The 17,532-nt window shown below is 42.7% G+C and overlaps 1 protein-coding gene across 2 annotated transcripts in view; it reads left to right on the forward strand.

The window, feature by feature from the left end:
* The first annotated feature begins 4,101 nt into the window (after positions 1-4,101).
* Positions 4,102-17,532, forward strand: part of PKP1 (plakophilin 1) — a 448,336-nt gene continuing 434,905 nt past the window's right edge. For both annotated transcript variants that reach the window (XM_063453188.1, XM_063453189.1), the window contains exon 1: positions 4,102-4,348. In XM_063453188.1, coding sequence (XP_063309258.1) covers positions 4,141-4,348 — 208 coding nt within the window. In that variant the 5' untranslated portion in view covers positions 4,102-4,140. The remainder of the gene's footprint in view (positions 4,349-17,532) is intronic.

The following is a 17,532-nucleotide window of genomic DNA, read 5'->3' on the forward strand; positions in this document are numbered from 1 at the left end:
GTGTCAGTGTGTATCAGGGGTTTTGAGGACAGGTGTCAATCCATATCTGCCAAGTGACCCTATGTAGGGGGAACAGTCCCTATTCTGCTCTGTGTCAGTGTGTATCATGGTCTCTGTGGACAGGGAACAGTCTCTATTCTGCTCTGTGTCAGTGTGTATCAGGGGTTTTGAGGACATGTGTCAATCCATATCTGCCAAGTGACCCTATGTAGGGGGTACAGTCCCTATTCTGCTCTGTGTCAGTGTGTATCATGGTTTCTGTGGACAGTGAACAGTCTCTATTCTGCTCTGTGTCAGTGTGTATCATGGTCTCTGTGGACAGGGAACAGTCTCTATTCTGCTCTGTGTCAGTGTGTATCAGGGGTTTTGAGGACAGGTGTCAATCCATATCTGCCAAGTGACCCTATGTAGGGGGAACAGTCCCTATTCTGCTCTGTGTCAGTGTGTATCAGGGGTTTTGAGGACAGGTGTCAATCCATATCTGCCAAGTGACCCTATGTAGGGGGAACAGTCCCTATTCTGCTCTGTGTCAGTGTGTATCATGGTCTCTGTGGACAGGGAACAGTCTCTATTCTGCTCTGTGTCAGTGTGTATCAGGGGTTTTGAGGACATGTGTCAATCCATATCTGCCAAGTGACCCTATGTAGGGGGTACAGTCCCTATTCTGCTCTGTGTCAGTGTGTATCATGGTCTCTGTGGACAGTGAACAGTCTCTATTCTGCTCTGTGTCAGTGTGTATCATGGTCTCTGTGGACAGGGAACAGTCTCTATTCTGCTCTGTGTCAGTGTGTATCAGGGGTTTTGAGGACAGGTGTCAATCCATATCTGCCAAGTGACCCTATGTAGGGGGAACAGTCCCTATTCTGCTCTGTGTCAGTGTGTATCAGGGGTTTTGAGGACAGGTGTCAATCCATATCTGCCAAGTGACCCTATGTAGGGGGAACAGTCCCTATTCTGCTCTGTGTCAGTGTGTATCATGGTCTCTGTGGACAGGGAACAGTCTCTATTCTGCTCTGTGTCAGTGTGTATCAGGGGTTTTGAGGACAGGTGTCAATCCATATCTGCCAAGTGACCCTATGTAGGGGGAACAGTCCCTATTCTGCTCTGTGTCAGTGTGTATCAGGGGTTTTGAGGACAGGTGTCAATCCATATCTGCCAAGTGACCCTATGTAGGGGGAACAGTCCCTATTCTGCTCTGTGTCAGTGTGTATCATGGTCTCTGTGGACAGGGAACAGTCTCTATTCTGCTCTGTGTCAGTGTGTATCAGGGGTTTTGAGGACAGGTGTCAATCCATATCTGCCAAGTGACCCTATGTAGGGGGTACAGTCCCTATTCTGCTCTGTGTCAGTGTGTATCATGGTCTCTGTGGACGGTGAACAGTCTCTATTCTGCTCAATGTCAGTGTGTATCATGGTCTCTGTGGACAGGGAACAGTCTCTATTCTGCTCTGTGTCAGTGTGTATCAGGGGTTTTGAGGACAGGTGTCAATCCATATCTGCCAAGTGACCCTATGTAGGGGGAACAGTCCCTATTCTGCTCTGTGTCAGTGTGTATCATGGTCTCTGTGGACGGTGAACAGTCTCTATTCTGCTCTGTGTCAGTGTGTATCATGGTCTCTGTGGACAGGGAACAGTCTCTATTCTGCTCTGTGTCAGTGTGTATCAGGGGTTTTGAGGACAGGTGTCAATCCATATCTGCCAAGTGACCCTATGTAGGGGGAACAGTCCCTATTCTGCTCTGTGTCAGTGTGTATCAGGGGTTTTGAGGACAGGTGTCAATCCATATCTGCCAAGTGACCCTATGTAGGGGGAACAGTCCCTATTCTGCTCTGTGTCAGTGTGTATCATGGTCTCTGTGGACAGGGAACAGTCTCTATTCTGCTCTGTGTCAGTGTGTATCAGGGGTTTTGAGGACAGGTGTCAATCCATATCTGCCAAGTGACCCTATGTAGGGGGAACAGTCCCTATTCTGCTCTGTGTCAGTGTGTATCAGGGGTTTTGAGGACAGGTGTCAATCCATATCTGCCAAGTGACCCTATGTAGGGGGAACAGTCCCTATTCTGCTCTGTGTCAGTGTGTACCATGGTCTCTGTGGACAGGGAACAGTCTCTATTCTGCTCTGTGTCAGTGTGTATCAGGGGTTTTGAGGACAGGTGTCAATCCATATCTGCCAAGTGACCCTATGTAGGGGGTACAGTCCCTATTCTGCTCTGTGTCAGTGTGTATCATGGTCTCTGTGGACAGTGAACAGTCTCTATTCTGCTCTGTGTCAGTGTGTATCATGGTCTCTGTGGACAGGGAACAGTCTCTATTCTGCTCTGTGTCAGTGTGTATCAGGGGTTTTGAGGACAGGTGTCAATCCATATCTGCCAAGTGACCCTATGTAGGGGGAACAGTCCCTATTCTGCTCTGTGTCAGTGTGTATCATGGTCTCTGTGGACGGTGAACAGTCTCTATTCTGCTCTGTGTCAGTGTGTATCATGATCTCTGTGGACAGGGAACAGTCTCTATTCTGCTCTGTGTCAGTGTGTATCAGGGGTTTTGAGGACAGGTGTCAATCCATATCTGCCAAGTGACCCTATGTAGGGGGAACAGTCCCTATTCTGCTCTGTGTCAGTGTGTATCAGGGGTTTTGAGGACAGGTGTCAATCCATATCTGCCAAGTGACCCTATGTAGGGGGAACAGTCCCTATTCTGCTCTGTGTCAGTGTGTATCATGGTCTCTGTGGACAGGGAACAGTCTCTATTCTGCTCTGTGTCAGTGTGTATCAGGGGTTTTGAGGACAGGTGTCAATCCATATCTGCCAAGTGACTCTATGTAGGGGGAACAGTCCCTATTCTGCTCTGTGTCAGTGTGTATCAGGGGTTTTGAGGACAGGTGTCAATCCATATCTGCCAAGTGACCCTATGTAGGGGGAACAGTCTCTATTCTGCTCTGTGTCAGTGTGTATCAGGGCTGGGCTTTGAGGACAGGTGTCAATGTTAGGTGATTTCTGCCCTTTATGGATTAAAAGCAGACTCTGCATCAACTGTGCAATTTTCCATGGGAGTTTTGCCATGGATCCCCCTCTGGCATGCCACAGTCCAGGTGTTAGTCCCCTTGAAACAACTTTTCCATCACTATTGTGGCCAGAAAGAGTCCCTGTTGTTTTTAAAATTCGCCTGCCCATTGAAGTCAATGGCGGTTCGCCGGTTCGCGAACATTTGCGGAAGTTCGCGTTCGCCGTTCGCGAACCGAAAATTCCGGGTTCGCGACAACACTACTAACCACCCATATTGTTTGTCTAAATCGAACTTGGATAGAGGAGCAATTTAGCTAATCCCAAACCCCACAGGAAAGGTTGAATGAACCAACAAAAGCGGAAAATATCAGAGATAAATAATGAAAGAATAAATCAAAAGAAAAATCTTATCAAGAGTGTGTGGTTGTAATGTCTCTGTATTCGTAACAAGCTGCAGCATTGTCCCATATAGCTAAACACCAAAACACTAAGGTGTCTCAACATGGGTTTTGCCACTGACTGGCTCTTCAACAGCTCTTGTAGAGCCAGTCAGTGGTGAAACCCGCGTTCGGATGCCTTAGTGTGTTGGTGTTTTGTTATATGGGACAATGCTGCAGCTTGGTAACATTTTTATAAATAACCTTTGACTTGACATAATGACTATAGCATCTTTGCGTATGGCTTGAACTATACAGTAATACTTTCAGCTATTAATGGATAGAAAACCAGTAGTTCAAGAAGATGGAAAAATTGAATATTAACATTTTCTCACTCACCTCTTTAATAAAACTTTGACACTGAGTGGGTTAATCCACAGCTGAGGTGTGGCTGTAATCTTAGCATTGAGGTGTGTCTGACAAATGAAGAGACGCCTCTGTAAACCTGTACAGACACAGCACGTGTAAATTCTCAGAACAGAAGTTGCAGCGTGTGAACAGGATCCTTTTTTTGCTTATTCTGGATTGTTTTTCAGAACAATATTTAGCACATTTATAGGCACATTAAGAAACATATATTTGATTTCTCTCTATCTATCTGTCTATCTATATATATATATATATATATATATATATATATATCAAATTTCTTTCATTTTTTTTTTTTATATATACACTCAAAGAAATATACGACATCAGCCATGCTGGCTTCACCTTCCCCTCTGAAAACAGCTCTTCAATCAGAGGTTTTCCAGTGGCAAAATGAATCTTCACTTGCACTCCCATCAGATCACCGTCTGCGTATAGGATCATCTGGAGACCAGCGAGTCAAGGAACAAGTGATGATGACTGTTAGAAAGCAGAAGCCAAAAAGCTCACAATCATCATCCTTGAGCTACGCAAACAGAGGTATATTGAAATAGACCAAGCGAAGATAGCATGTGATTCCTGCTGAGGTTTATGAAGAAAGCACAAAAGTAGAAATATGTTTATGAAAATGAACATTGTATGATATACATAAATTTTTTTTTTACTTTAGAATGATGGTTTAATTGGTTTATAATACTCTTTAATTCATAATATTTTAAGACATAACTGTGACAAATTATTTAATTATTCGTTTGTAGATATTGGCACAATAGAACTTCAGAATACATTGTATTGCCCAATGTTATATACAACATTATTTAACAAATTAATTAGGGCCATTTAGATACATTTTATAATAATATCTATTTCTATATGTTTCCATCTTTTTGGTGTTTTGGTGACACAATACGAGGCATGTTGAGCCCATTACAATATTGGTTTCAGTCATACACCTATTTAATCTATGTAACCCTCTATGTCAGTGGTTCCCAACCTTTTTTCACTTGAGTTCCCCTTGGCAGCCCATATCCATAAATTGTAACCCTCCCATTAACAAAATGTTTGAAATTAATATAGTTGCATTTATTTCAAATTTATACATTTTCTCTGTCCCATATCCCCCTTTCTCTTCGCTAGGCTCTCCTTTCTTCTCCTCTGACCCAGGCTCCCACTGCTACTTCTCTGCCCCAGACACACAAACTGTCACACATGCAGACACACATAAACAAACACTGACACGCATATAGATACAGATACATGCACCTGCAGATACACAGATGCAAACACTGACACATGGTTATATACACATGCAGATACACATTTGCAGATACACATTTGCAGATACACACATGCAGACACACAGATACAATGATACACAAACATACAGATAAAACCAAAGACATATATACACAGACGCACAAAAACATACATACAGATACAAACACTGACACATGCAGACACAGAGAAAATAAAACACTGACACACATACAAGTACACAGATACATACCCTGACACAAAGATACACACACTGACACATATGCAGATACAGACACATGCATATACATACATAGACACAGACACAGATACCCACACTGACACACACAAATACACAGATACATACACTGACACATATACAGATACAGACAGAAACAGATACCCACACTGACCCACACACATACACATACACTGACACACATACAGATACATACCCTGACACAAATGCAGATACATACCCTGACACACAGATACATACCCTGAAAAAAATGCAGATACAAAGACACACATACAAATACACCCCCTGACACACATGCAAATATACACACATGTAGACACACACACACATGCAGACACACAGAGACACACACTGACCCACAGATACATATACCGACGAACATGCAAATACACAGACACATATATACATACCCTTACACACATACAGATACAGGGATGCTGTGTGTGAGTTGTGCTCTGTGCATGTGTGAAGGGTGCTGTGTTCATGAGGGGTGCTGTGTTTGGGAGGAGTGCTCTGCCTGTGTGTGTGAGGGGTGCTGTGTGTGTGTGTGAGGGTTGCTCTGTTTGTGAGAGGTGCTGTGTGTGTGATGGTTGCTCTGTTTGTGAGTGGTGCTGTGTGTGTGTGTGTGTGTGAGGGGTGCTGTGTTTGTGAGAGGTGATGCATGTGAGGGGTGCTGTGTGTGTTTGTGAGGGTTGCTCTGTGTGTTTTTGAGGGCTGGGTATTTCCTTAATCTCTCATTTTTGTTTGCAACATCCACACACAATTCCACAAGCAACCCCCAAATAAAGCCAACATTCATAGGTATCATAAACAATACCGCAAACCACTCATTAACATGTACACTAAAACAGCCCACATATGCACAAATATAATGCTAGAAAACAACTGCAGCACCCATGAATCACACAGCAAAATATGACAACATACACACCTCAATTTAAAAAAGAAAAACTGTCACGCCAAGGGACTTAACCCGTTAACACAATAAGGGTGTTCGGTGCCATCTACATTATATATTATATTGGGGGCTTTAAAGTCATTTCGGTGGCATAGAACGCCCTAATGGTTTTAAGCCTCAGTGCCCAAGGTGTACTCACCTTCACCGCAATTTGCTTCTGGGGGACTGCCTGGCAGCCCAGGAAGTCCCCCCTCTGCAATTTAGGCCCCTGGGGGCCATGTGTTTGCTCTGAAAGAGCAATCACATGGTAGGCATAGCTGTCTATCTGTCTACCTAAACTAACAGGCAGATAAAGCAATAAGCAATAATAAAGCAATCAGGGGAAAAAAATAAAAAATAAAATATATATATATATGTAATCCATAAAACGTGTATTTTTATATTGATAGTTCTAGATATCAATTTCAAAATAAACTTAATATGGAGTTATAACTATATATATATATATATATATATATATAGTTATAACTCCATATATATATGTGTGTGTGTGTATGTATATATAGATATATATATGTGTGTGTATATATATATATATATATATATAATATAAATACATACATTAATTGTATTTATTATACATATGAAAAAAATTAAAATAAGTACATTAAATAATTACAATATTATATTTATATGCAATTTCCTTATAAAATTATTTATATATATATACATAATTTCTGAAATATACATGTAGGATTTAAATACATATATATGTATATATCTAATTTCTATGTGTATATTTATGTATTCTTTTTACATAATTAAGTCATTTTATCAATTAATTTGAGGGACCAGCCCGAAAACCCAGGCAGCAAGTCCAGAGAATTTAATTTGCAACTCCTATGTAACTTTCCAAAACACCATAAAACCTTGACATGGGGGTACTATTGTACTTGGGAAACTTCACTAACCACAAATATGAGTGTTTCAAAACAGTAAAACTTATTACGACGATGATATCACCAGTAAAAGTGCAATTTTTGTGTTAAAAAAAAAAAAAAAGCAAAAAAAAAATATGAACTCTAACTTTGGCCAGCGTTTGTGACTAAGTGGCTACTTAAAACACTGGACATATCCCATTTTTAATACCCTGGGTTGTCTACCTTTTTAAATGGTATGCCATGGTGGGGTTAATTTTCATTTTGTTAGCTGCCACACAGTCTCAAATGCAACCTAGCCAATCTGGCAAATTTCAATTAGCAAAAACAGAAATTGGCAAATCTTATATTTGACCCTGTAACTTTCCAAAACACCATAAAGCCTGTACATGATGGGTACTGTTGTACTCATGAAACATTACTCTACACAAATACGCATGTTTTAGAGCAGTAAAATGTGTAACACCGATGATATCATCGATGAAAGGGCAGTTGATTTGTGAAAAATGCAAAAAAAAATATATATATAAGTGCTAACTTTGGCCAGGGTTTGTGATTAAATGGCTACTAAAAAAGACTGAACATAACCCATTTTGAATACCCTGGGTTGTCTACTTTTACAAATGGTATGCCAATATGGGGTTCATTTTCAATCCTGGGGTACAATACAGTCTAAAAGGTAACATAGGCCCAGCAAACCAACCTGACAAATTTCAATGTGCATAAATGGAAAAGGGGAAAGCCCTATATTTGACCCCGCTAAGTTTCCAAAAGCTCATAAAACCTGTACATGGGAGGTACTGTAGTACTAGCAAGACATTGCCGACTACAAATATGAGTATTTTATTGCAGTAAAACAGTATTATGACATTTACAGTTAAAATGTCATGCAGAACTTGAAAGATATTTTTTCTTCCTTTTTTTTAAATTTTATTTACATTCAGTTATGTTTCATATCTCAATATGTGATTTGAAATGAAAGCAATGTTTCTCCTGAACAAAATGATATACAATAGGTGTGGGTGCACTTAGTAAGAGGTGAATTATGGTTGAACAGTTCTACAACTCTCCCAGACTCAGCTGTAAAGGAGGTGGTGTAGGCATCCTTCTCTCCCCTCAATGTACCTTTCAACCAATCATTACTACCCCTGCCCTATCCTTTTCTTCTTTTGAAGTTCACACTGTCCGCCTATTTAAACCCACTCCTTTAAGAATTGCTATTATCTACTGACCTCCCCTCTTCCCCCCACTCGGTCATCCTAGGCTATTCATTGAGCACTTTTATTCCTGGCTTCCTCAATTCCTCTCATCTAGCACTCATTTCCTTAAACTTGGGGATTTCAATATCCCAATGAACAACTCCAACTGCACTGATGCCTCTCGTCTGCTCTCTGTTACCTCCTCCTTTGGCATCACATAATGGTCCAATTTAGCAACCCATACAGCGGGAAAAACTCTTGATCTCGCCTTAACCAATCTCTGTACCGCCTCTAATCTCTCCAATATTCCTTTTCCTCTATCTCACCACCATCTGCTGACTTTTGACATCGGCATACCCAAGACCCACTTGACACCACCGTTTTAACATCAATCTCACAGAAACCTCCACTGTCTTGACCTAGAGCATTTCTCCACTAATCTCCAAACTCTCTTTTTACCTATCTCAAACCTCACCTGTTCTAGCTCTGCAACCTCCTTCTATAATTCCACCCTCTCCTCTCAACTAGACATCACAGCACCTCCTACATTTAAATGCAGCAAGCGCCCCCAACAACAACCTTGGCACAACAAGCTGACTTGATACCTCCAAAAATGCTCCCGAACTGTTGAACGCTGTTTGAGAAAGTCTCATTGTGCGTTGACTTTCTTCACTATAAATTTATGCCGCTCTCATACAGCTTGGCTCTTTCCTCTGCAAAAGTAAATTACTTCAATACTTTCATAATCACACTCTTCTCCCTATTGTTCCTCCTCCATCTACTAACTTGACCGCCTCAGACTTTGCAACTCACTTCACTGACAAGATCTCTACAATCAGGGAAGAGATCTCACATCTGGAAGAAAGAACATTTCGTCTAAGGCAAAGGAAAGTTTTTTTTTTTACTATAAGAACAATAAGGATGTGGAATTCTCTTCCTGAGGAAGTGGTTTTATCAGAGTCCATACAGATGTCCAAACAGCAACTAGATGCATACCTGCAAAAACAGAATATTCAAGGATATAATTTTTCAATGTAGGGTAATAGCTGCTTGGTCCAAGGATAAATCTGACTGCCATTCTGGGGTCAAGAAGGATTTTTTTTCCTAGTTTGTTGCAAAATTGGAAGTTCCCCAAACTGTTTTTTTTTCCTTCTTTTGTATGAACAGAAAAATACAAATGTGAGGAAGGCTGAACTTGATGGATGTAAGTCTCTTTTCAGTTATGTAACTATGTAACATCTTTCTTCTTCCCTTTACAATATTTCCCCTAACCTCACTCCCTCTGCTGTTCTATGTTCATTCGCACCCACTACAGCGGAAGAGGGTTCTCCTCTGCTCCAGTCCTCCCGCCCCCCACCTGCTCCCTAGATCCAATTCCCTTGCATCTCATCAGTACTTTGTCTTCTCTTTCTCTACCTCTCACTAAAATTCTCAATCTCTCTCTCTCCTCTGGCATATTTCCATCGCCCTTCAAACATGCAACTGTAACCTCAATTCTAAAGAAGCCCAATCTTGACCCTAACTCCCCGTCCAACTACCGTCCTACCTCACTACTGCCTTTTGTGTCCAAGATCCAAGAGTTGTGTATGTGAGATTGACAGACTTCCTCGAGTGCAACTCTCTGCTAGACCTGCTTTAGTCTGGTTTCTGCGCTAAACACTCTGTGGAAATGGTACTGACCAAAGTATGATCTACTCGCTGCAAAATCTTGTGGTCACTACTCTATCCTAATTCTCCTTGACCTTTCTGCAGCTTTTGACACTCTGGATCATCAACAGCTTCTTCTCATGCTCCGCAATATCGGTCTTCAAGATATTGCTCTCTCCTGGTGCTCCTCCTACCTCTCCCAGTGATCTTTCAGTGCTTCTTTCTCTGGCTCTGCTTCTTCTCCCCAACTCCTCTCTGCTGGCCTCCCATCATAAACTCATAAACCCTTTGGCTTCCAATATCATTGCTATGTGGATTACATGCAAATCTGTCCTCTCCTGATCTCTTTCTTGACTTGTGTCTCTGACTGCCTCTCTGCTATTTCTAACTGGATGGCTGCCCACTTCCTTAAACTCAACTTGACCAAAACTGAAATTCTGGCCTTTCCTCCCTCAAGTGTTGCTACTCCTGTGTCTGTCTCCCTCCAAGTCAACTGTGCTACCATCAGCTCTACCATGCATGCTCGTTGCCTAGGTGTTCTCTTTGACTCTGACCTCTTCTTCCCATCTCATGTTCTGTCTATCGCCAAATCCTGCTGCTTCCAACTCAAAAACGTTGCGCACATCTGACCCTACTTAATGCCAGATGCAACAGGTGCAGGTCCATTCCACTGTCCTTTCTCGCCTTGACTACTGTAATTCGCTTCTCAGTGGTCTTACGTGCTCCCAACTTGTGCTGTTACAGTCCATAATGAATGCGGCGGTGGGGCTCATCTTCCTGTCCGCCTGCACCTCCCACGCCTCACCCTTCTGTCAGTCCCTACATTGGCATCCTGTAAAATATAGGGGTCAATTTAAAATTCTGGTTCTTGCTTTCAAATCTCTACATAACGCTGCTCCAACCTATCTATCCTCCCTAATACATAAGTATGTCCCGTCTAGGCCCTTACACTCTGGTAAAGACATCTATCTTCTGTCCGTACTCCCACTTATGATGCTCACCTTCAAGACTTCTCGATGGCTGCACCGTTCCTGTGGAACTCTTTTCCCTCCTCAGTTAAATGCCCACCAAGCCTCCACTCCTTAAAAAAAATCATAAAAAAACACTTCTTCATAAAAGTGTATCAATTAAACTGTTAATAGCTCCCGACTGATTCCTCTCTTGCAACTGTCATTAGTCTAATAATATCCTTACCTTTTGTGTCACTTTACCCGACTCCCTCTAGCATGTAAGCTTATTGACCCTCAACCCCTCTGTTCCTCTGTGTCCAACTTGTCTGGTTACAACTACATGTTTGTTCATCCACCCACTGTAAAGCGCTGCGGAATTTGTTGGTGCTATATAAATACCGTACATACTCGAGTATAAGCCGACCCGAATATAAGCCGAGGTCCCTAATTTTACCCCCAAAAAACTGGGAAAAAACTCGAGTATAAGACTAGGGTGGGAAATGCAGCAGCTACTGGTAAATTTCTAAATAAAATTAGATCCTAAAAAAAGTATATTAATTGAATATTTATTTACAGTGTGTGTATATAATGAATGCAGTGTGTGTGTATATGAATGCAGTGTGCGTGTATATGAATGCAGTGTGTGTGTATATGAGTGCAGTGTGTATGACTGCAGTGTGTATGTATGACTGCAGTGTGTATGTATGAATGCAGTGTGTTTGTATGAGTGCAATGTGTGTTTGAATGCAGTGTGTATGAGTGCAGTGTGTGTATGACTGCAGTGTGTGTGTATGAGTGCAGTGTGTGTATGAGTGCAGTGTGTGTAACGGAGTGCAATATTAAAATCCACGATCTCCGCTGGTATTAAGGGTAAATCCACAGTCAGCGCTGAAAAGTAAGGCAATATCCCAAATCCCCCAGTAACCGGACGAAACCCAGTTCTGGGAGTCAACTGAGGTCTTTATTCGCAGGCTTCCATATTTATACCATTCCCCATGCAAGGGGTTTCCAGACAGACTTAGCAGGGGTAATACAGTAGGGGACTACATGGGGGACTTACCCAGGGCCGGATTAACATAGGGGCTGATGGAGCTGCAGCTCCAGGCCCAGGCCCATGGAATAGGCCCATTTAAAAAAAAAAAAAAAAAAAAATTTTTTTTTTTTACACACTACTCTTAGGTTTACCACCTGACTGTTTTTTTACTGGCACAGCTGGTACTTGAGGCTGCCTGGCTGTGCTGGTATTGCAGTAATACCGGCAATACAAATACAGGTAATTTTCTCAGAATAAATGGAGATTACTCTGCAATACCAGCACCGGCCAGTAGGGGTCACTGTGTGTGGAGAGAGGCAGGGATAGGAAGTTAAAACATATCCCTGCCTCTCTCTACTACTCAATGACCATGGTCCAGACAGTCCAGACAGTAGCTCTACAGCTCAGGTAAGTGAGGAATGGGGGGAAAGGCAGCAGGGACATATGGGGACACTGAGACACATGGGGACACTGAGACACATGGGGACACTGAGACACTAGGGGACACTGAGACATTAGGGGACATATGGGGACATATGGGGACACTGAGACACTAGGGGACACAGACACTAGGGGACAGATGGGGACACAGACACTAGGGGACACTGAGACACTAGGACACAGACACTGGGAGACCTGGGAACACTGAGGCACTTGGGGACACTGGAAAACATGGGGACACTGAGACCCTAGGGGACACATGGGGCCACTGAGACACTAGGGGACACATGGGGACACAGACACTGGGAGACCTGGGGACACAGACACTTGAGGACACTGGAAAACATGGGGACCCTGGGACACATGGGGATGCTGAGCCACATGGGGATGCTGTGAGACATAGTGACATTGGGAGACATTGGGAGACATTGGGACATGGATACACTATGTCCCCATGTCCCCCAGCCAGTGTCCATATTGTCTCAGTGTCCCCAAGTCTCTCAGTGTCTGTGTCCCATGTCTCTCAGTGTGCCTAGTGTCCCTATATGTTCCAGTGTCCCCATGTCTATGTCCCCATGTCTCCAAGTGTCTGTCTCCCAGCCAGTGTCCCCTAGTCTCCCAGTGTCCCTAGTGTCTTAGTGTCCCCAAATATTTCAGTGTCCCCATGTCTCCCAGTGTCTGTGTTCCTAGTGTCTCAGTGTGCCTGGTGTCCCCATGTCTCCCAGTGTCCCTATATGTCCCAGTGTCCCCATGTCTATGTCCACAACTGTCCCCATGTCTCCCAGTGTTCCCAAGTGTCTGTCTCCCAACCAGTGTCCCCTAGTCTCCCAGTGTCTGTGTTCCCATGTCTTAGTGTCCCCAAATGTTTCAGTGTCCCCATGTCTCCCAGTGTCTGTGTCCCTAGTGTCTGAGTGTCCCCGTTTCTCCCAGTTTTCCTAAATATCTGTGTCCCCATGTCTCCCAGTGTCCCTGGGTCTCTCAGTGTCCCCATGTCTCTGTGTCCCCAGTATCCTAGTGACATGGGGATACACTGAGACATTGGGACACTGGGAGAAATGGGGACACAGACACTGGGAGACTAGGGGACTGGGCAACATGGGGACACTGACACTGTGATACATAGAGACACTGAGACACTGGGTGACTTGCAAGACTGAGACACTGGGAGACAGGGAGACACTGGGAGCAATCCATCTATACAGCAGAATCAAACTGTGAGTAGTTTGTTGGTGATTTTACTGGATTTTCTCTGATGTCACTCCTTGTGATTTACATCATGTGATGTCACGCATAACTAATTAATTATACCAATGATTAAGGCTGGTATTTTTTTCCAAGAAATGTGGCAACCTTAACTACTCTTCACATACTCTTGCTTAACCCCTTAAGGACCAAACTTCTGGAATAAAAGGGAATCATGACATGTCACACATGTCATGTGTCCTTAAGGGGTTAAAGGAGCACTATAGGGTCAGGAACACAATCATGTATTTCTGACCCTATTATGTTAAAACCACCACCCTGGCCCCTTCTTGCCTCCCTAATATAGTAAAATATTACTTGTATTTAAGTCTGCAGCTGCTGGCTCAGAAGTAGTGGTCTGAGCAAATTACAATACTTCCCCATAGGATTGGCTGAGACTGTCAACTAGGCAGATCAGAGGCAGAGCCAGCACAAGTCCAACGTAGCCCTGGCCAATCAACATCTCCTCATAAAGATAAATTGAATCAATGCATCTCTATGAGGAAAGTTCAGTGTCTGCATGCAGAGGGTGGAGACACTGAATGGCAGTGCTGCACACTAGGCAGTACTGCCCCAGGAAGCACCTCTAGCAGCCATCTAAGGAGCGGCCAGTGGAGTTATTTTCTCTGAAAAGACAGTGTTTACTGCAAAAATCCTGAATGGAATGATTCTACTTACCCGAACAAATACAATAAGCTGTAGTTTTTCTGGTGACTATAGTGTCCCTTTAAGTTTGGAAGCTTAAGAGCGATGTATGGGAACAAAACTTGTGTGGACTGGCTGACATTAAAATTAGTTTAGGTAATGCAGACGTTGGTCTCTCTAACACTGTGGCATGTCCCCTTTCTTCTACACTCACTACATACACCTTCTCTCTGTCTCAGACTATATATCAGGAACTTCTGCCTGCTAGTAGGAAGGTAAGGAGACAAGTGGACCAGCGAGTGCTAGGGGGCAGTCCTTAGAAAGCATGGAGTGAGCGCATCATTAGACAGATTTATGTCAAGCTCAAGGTGCTGCCTGCATAGTATGCCCTTAGTTGGACAGCCTGCAGGATTGGCAGGCAGCCTGACATGAATTCATGCCAGACTGACCTTCCAATTCTTTGGACAAACATGCTCCCTTTTTGGGCATGTTCACCACATTTGGCAGGTCTTGTCATGTGATTCGCGCCAGTGGCACACCCTTTTACCCCGCCCATTGACTTCCTGCTTCACTGGACACTGCTGTTAGGGGTTATGGATTTCCTTGAAAGATGAAAGCATAAATAAGAGAGAAATTAGCATAGAGTATGTGTTTGTTTCCCTCCAGCACCATCTCCATCAGATACATGACGCTTGGGAGGTATGACTGTTTTAGTGTTTTTGGTTGATAAGATTACGTAATTAGGCCCATCATAATTGTCAGCACCAGGCCCACTATGCTCTTAATCCGGCCCTGGACTTACCATTCTGGACATTTCTCCCATCAGGCACTGCTGCACGAGAGGGATACTCCCACTGGAATACACCGTTAAGTGGATTATCCCTCCGTGCAGTAAAACCGACAATTCACATTAAAATCCATAACTTCCATATAATTCACTATTTTTTCACGAATGGATGGTCGGTAGATAGCTGGGGTCTGGGGTTATATTTCGTGAGAATACCGCTCAGATCCCAGCTAAAACTACCGAACGGCGCACAAAATAAACGTAACCATCGAGTTCGGTTTAAAACTACCGAACACCGATGGGAAACATAATGTGATACGGGCGGCACTCCCGACCGCTCTGGAAGTCCAGCGGTGTTCATGTTGTCGAGTAGCCATTTTCAGTTCCAGGCATTAGACGACCAAACACCGCTGAAGAGACAAAGGATCCAAGATGGCCGACCGCCGCGTGGTCGGTAGTCGGACGACGGCCACCTAGGAAAGCCTTTAATTACCGATTGCAACATTGTTGCAATCGGTTAACGAGCGCCACACGTCCCTTAATGTGTGGTCTATCAGAGGGGCCTATATTCGTTTCACGAACAGCCCGGATAGTCGCTGTTCGTGAAACAAAGTACTTGAATGCTAGTGGCTTACGACTGCTAGCATACGAATTACAATGGCCACATAAGACACAGCAAAATACATACATAACATAGCATAAAATACAGACAACCTTTTGACATGTAAAGTCCAGTGTTCCAGAAGTGGCTAGGTCTGCCACAGTGTGTATGTATGAATGCAGTGTGTGTGTATGAGTGCAGTGTGTGTATGAGTGCAGTGTGTATGTATGAATGCAGTGTGTGTGTTTGAGTGCAGTAGGTGTATGAGTGCAGTGAGTGTTTGACTGCAGTGTGTGTGTGTGTGTGAGTGCAGTGTGTGTGTGTATGAATGCAGTGTGTGTATGAATGCAGTGTGTGTGTTTGTATGAGTGCAGTGTGTGTGTGTGTGATGCAGAGTGTGATGCAGATCCTTGGTGGGGGTGGGCATTTTTAATTTTTTTTTTGTTATATTATTATTTATTTATTTTTATTATTATTTTTATTATTATTTTATTATTATTATTATTAATGTATTTATTTTTTCGTCCCCCCTCCCTGCTTGATACATGGCAGGTGGGGGGGGGGGGCTCTTCTTCCCTGGTGGTCCAGTGGCATTGGCAGTTCAGTGGGGGGGGAGGGGGGCTGGCATAATACAGACTGGGGTTACTTACCTCTCCTGCAGCTCCTGTCAGCTCCCTCCTCCTCCGCGCCGGTCCGTGCAGCTCTTCTGTCAGCTCACAATGTAAGTCTCGCGAGAGCCGCACTATGACCCCGCGGCTCTCGCGAGACTTACACTGGGAGCTGACAAAGGTGCTGAACGGACCACCGCGGAGGAGGAGGGAGCTGACAGGAGCTGCAGGAGAGGTAAGTAACCGCACACAGCCCCCAGTCTGTATTATGGCAATGTAAATTGCCATAATACAGACAGTGACTCGAGTTTAAGCCGAGTTGGGGTTTTTCAGCACAAAAAATGTGCTGAAAAACTCGGCTTATACTCGAGTATATATGGTAACATAATAGTAATAATAATAATAATAATAATAACAGCAAATTCCAGGTTTTGTTTACGTTTTGATCACAACTGGGTCCGTCCTTCAGGGGTTAAAGATCTTGTTTTGTAATACTAAGAGGTTGCATATTCCTTTCATATATGCAAGATAATATGCATATATGACATAGGATTATACATTTCCTAACTATAGGGTGGTAAAATAAAAATGGTCAGAAAATCAAATCAAATGCAGGGTTGGAAAGTACAACCCATTGGGTCTGATATGTAATGAATAAACAGAAAAAAAGTACCATGTAGGAAACTCACAACCTTTGTATTACAAGCTTACAAGTACCAGTTAATAAGATTGAGTAATTAAATGTTTTAACAATTTTACACAGGGTGAAAATTTTTGTAGAAAAGTTATTCTAACATATTGAGTCATTTGTAAGCTGTATTATATTGAGTTGCAAACCAAATAAACATGCCTGCCTCTCAAAGCAAATTCATATACTCCAGCTATCCCACACACAAATGTATACTAATAACACCCAAGTATAATTATATATATATTTGTATTTATTTTCAATAATTATACTTGGGTGTTATTGGTATACATTGCGTGTGGGATGGCTGGAGTATATATATATATATATGTGTGTGTATATATATATATATATATATATATATATATAAATAAATATATATATATATATATATATATATATATATATATATATATATATATATATATATAATATAAGCCTGGAGTTGTGGGTGAGGTTAGCTTTGGCTATTTAAAGTACTCCCCTCCCTTAGCCAGTATCCATATCGTTATCATTTATCATCACTTATAGTTT

The sequence above is a fragment of the Pelobates fuscus genome, chromosome 1 (genome assembly GCF_036172605.1).
Source record: "Pelobates fuscus isolate aPelFus1 chromosome 1, aPelFus1.pri, whole genome shotgun sequence".
In the NCBI taxonomy this organism is placed as follows: Eukaryota; Metazoa; Chordata; class Amphibia; order Anura; family Pelobatidae; genus Pelobates; species Pelobates fuscus.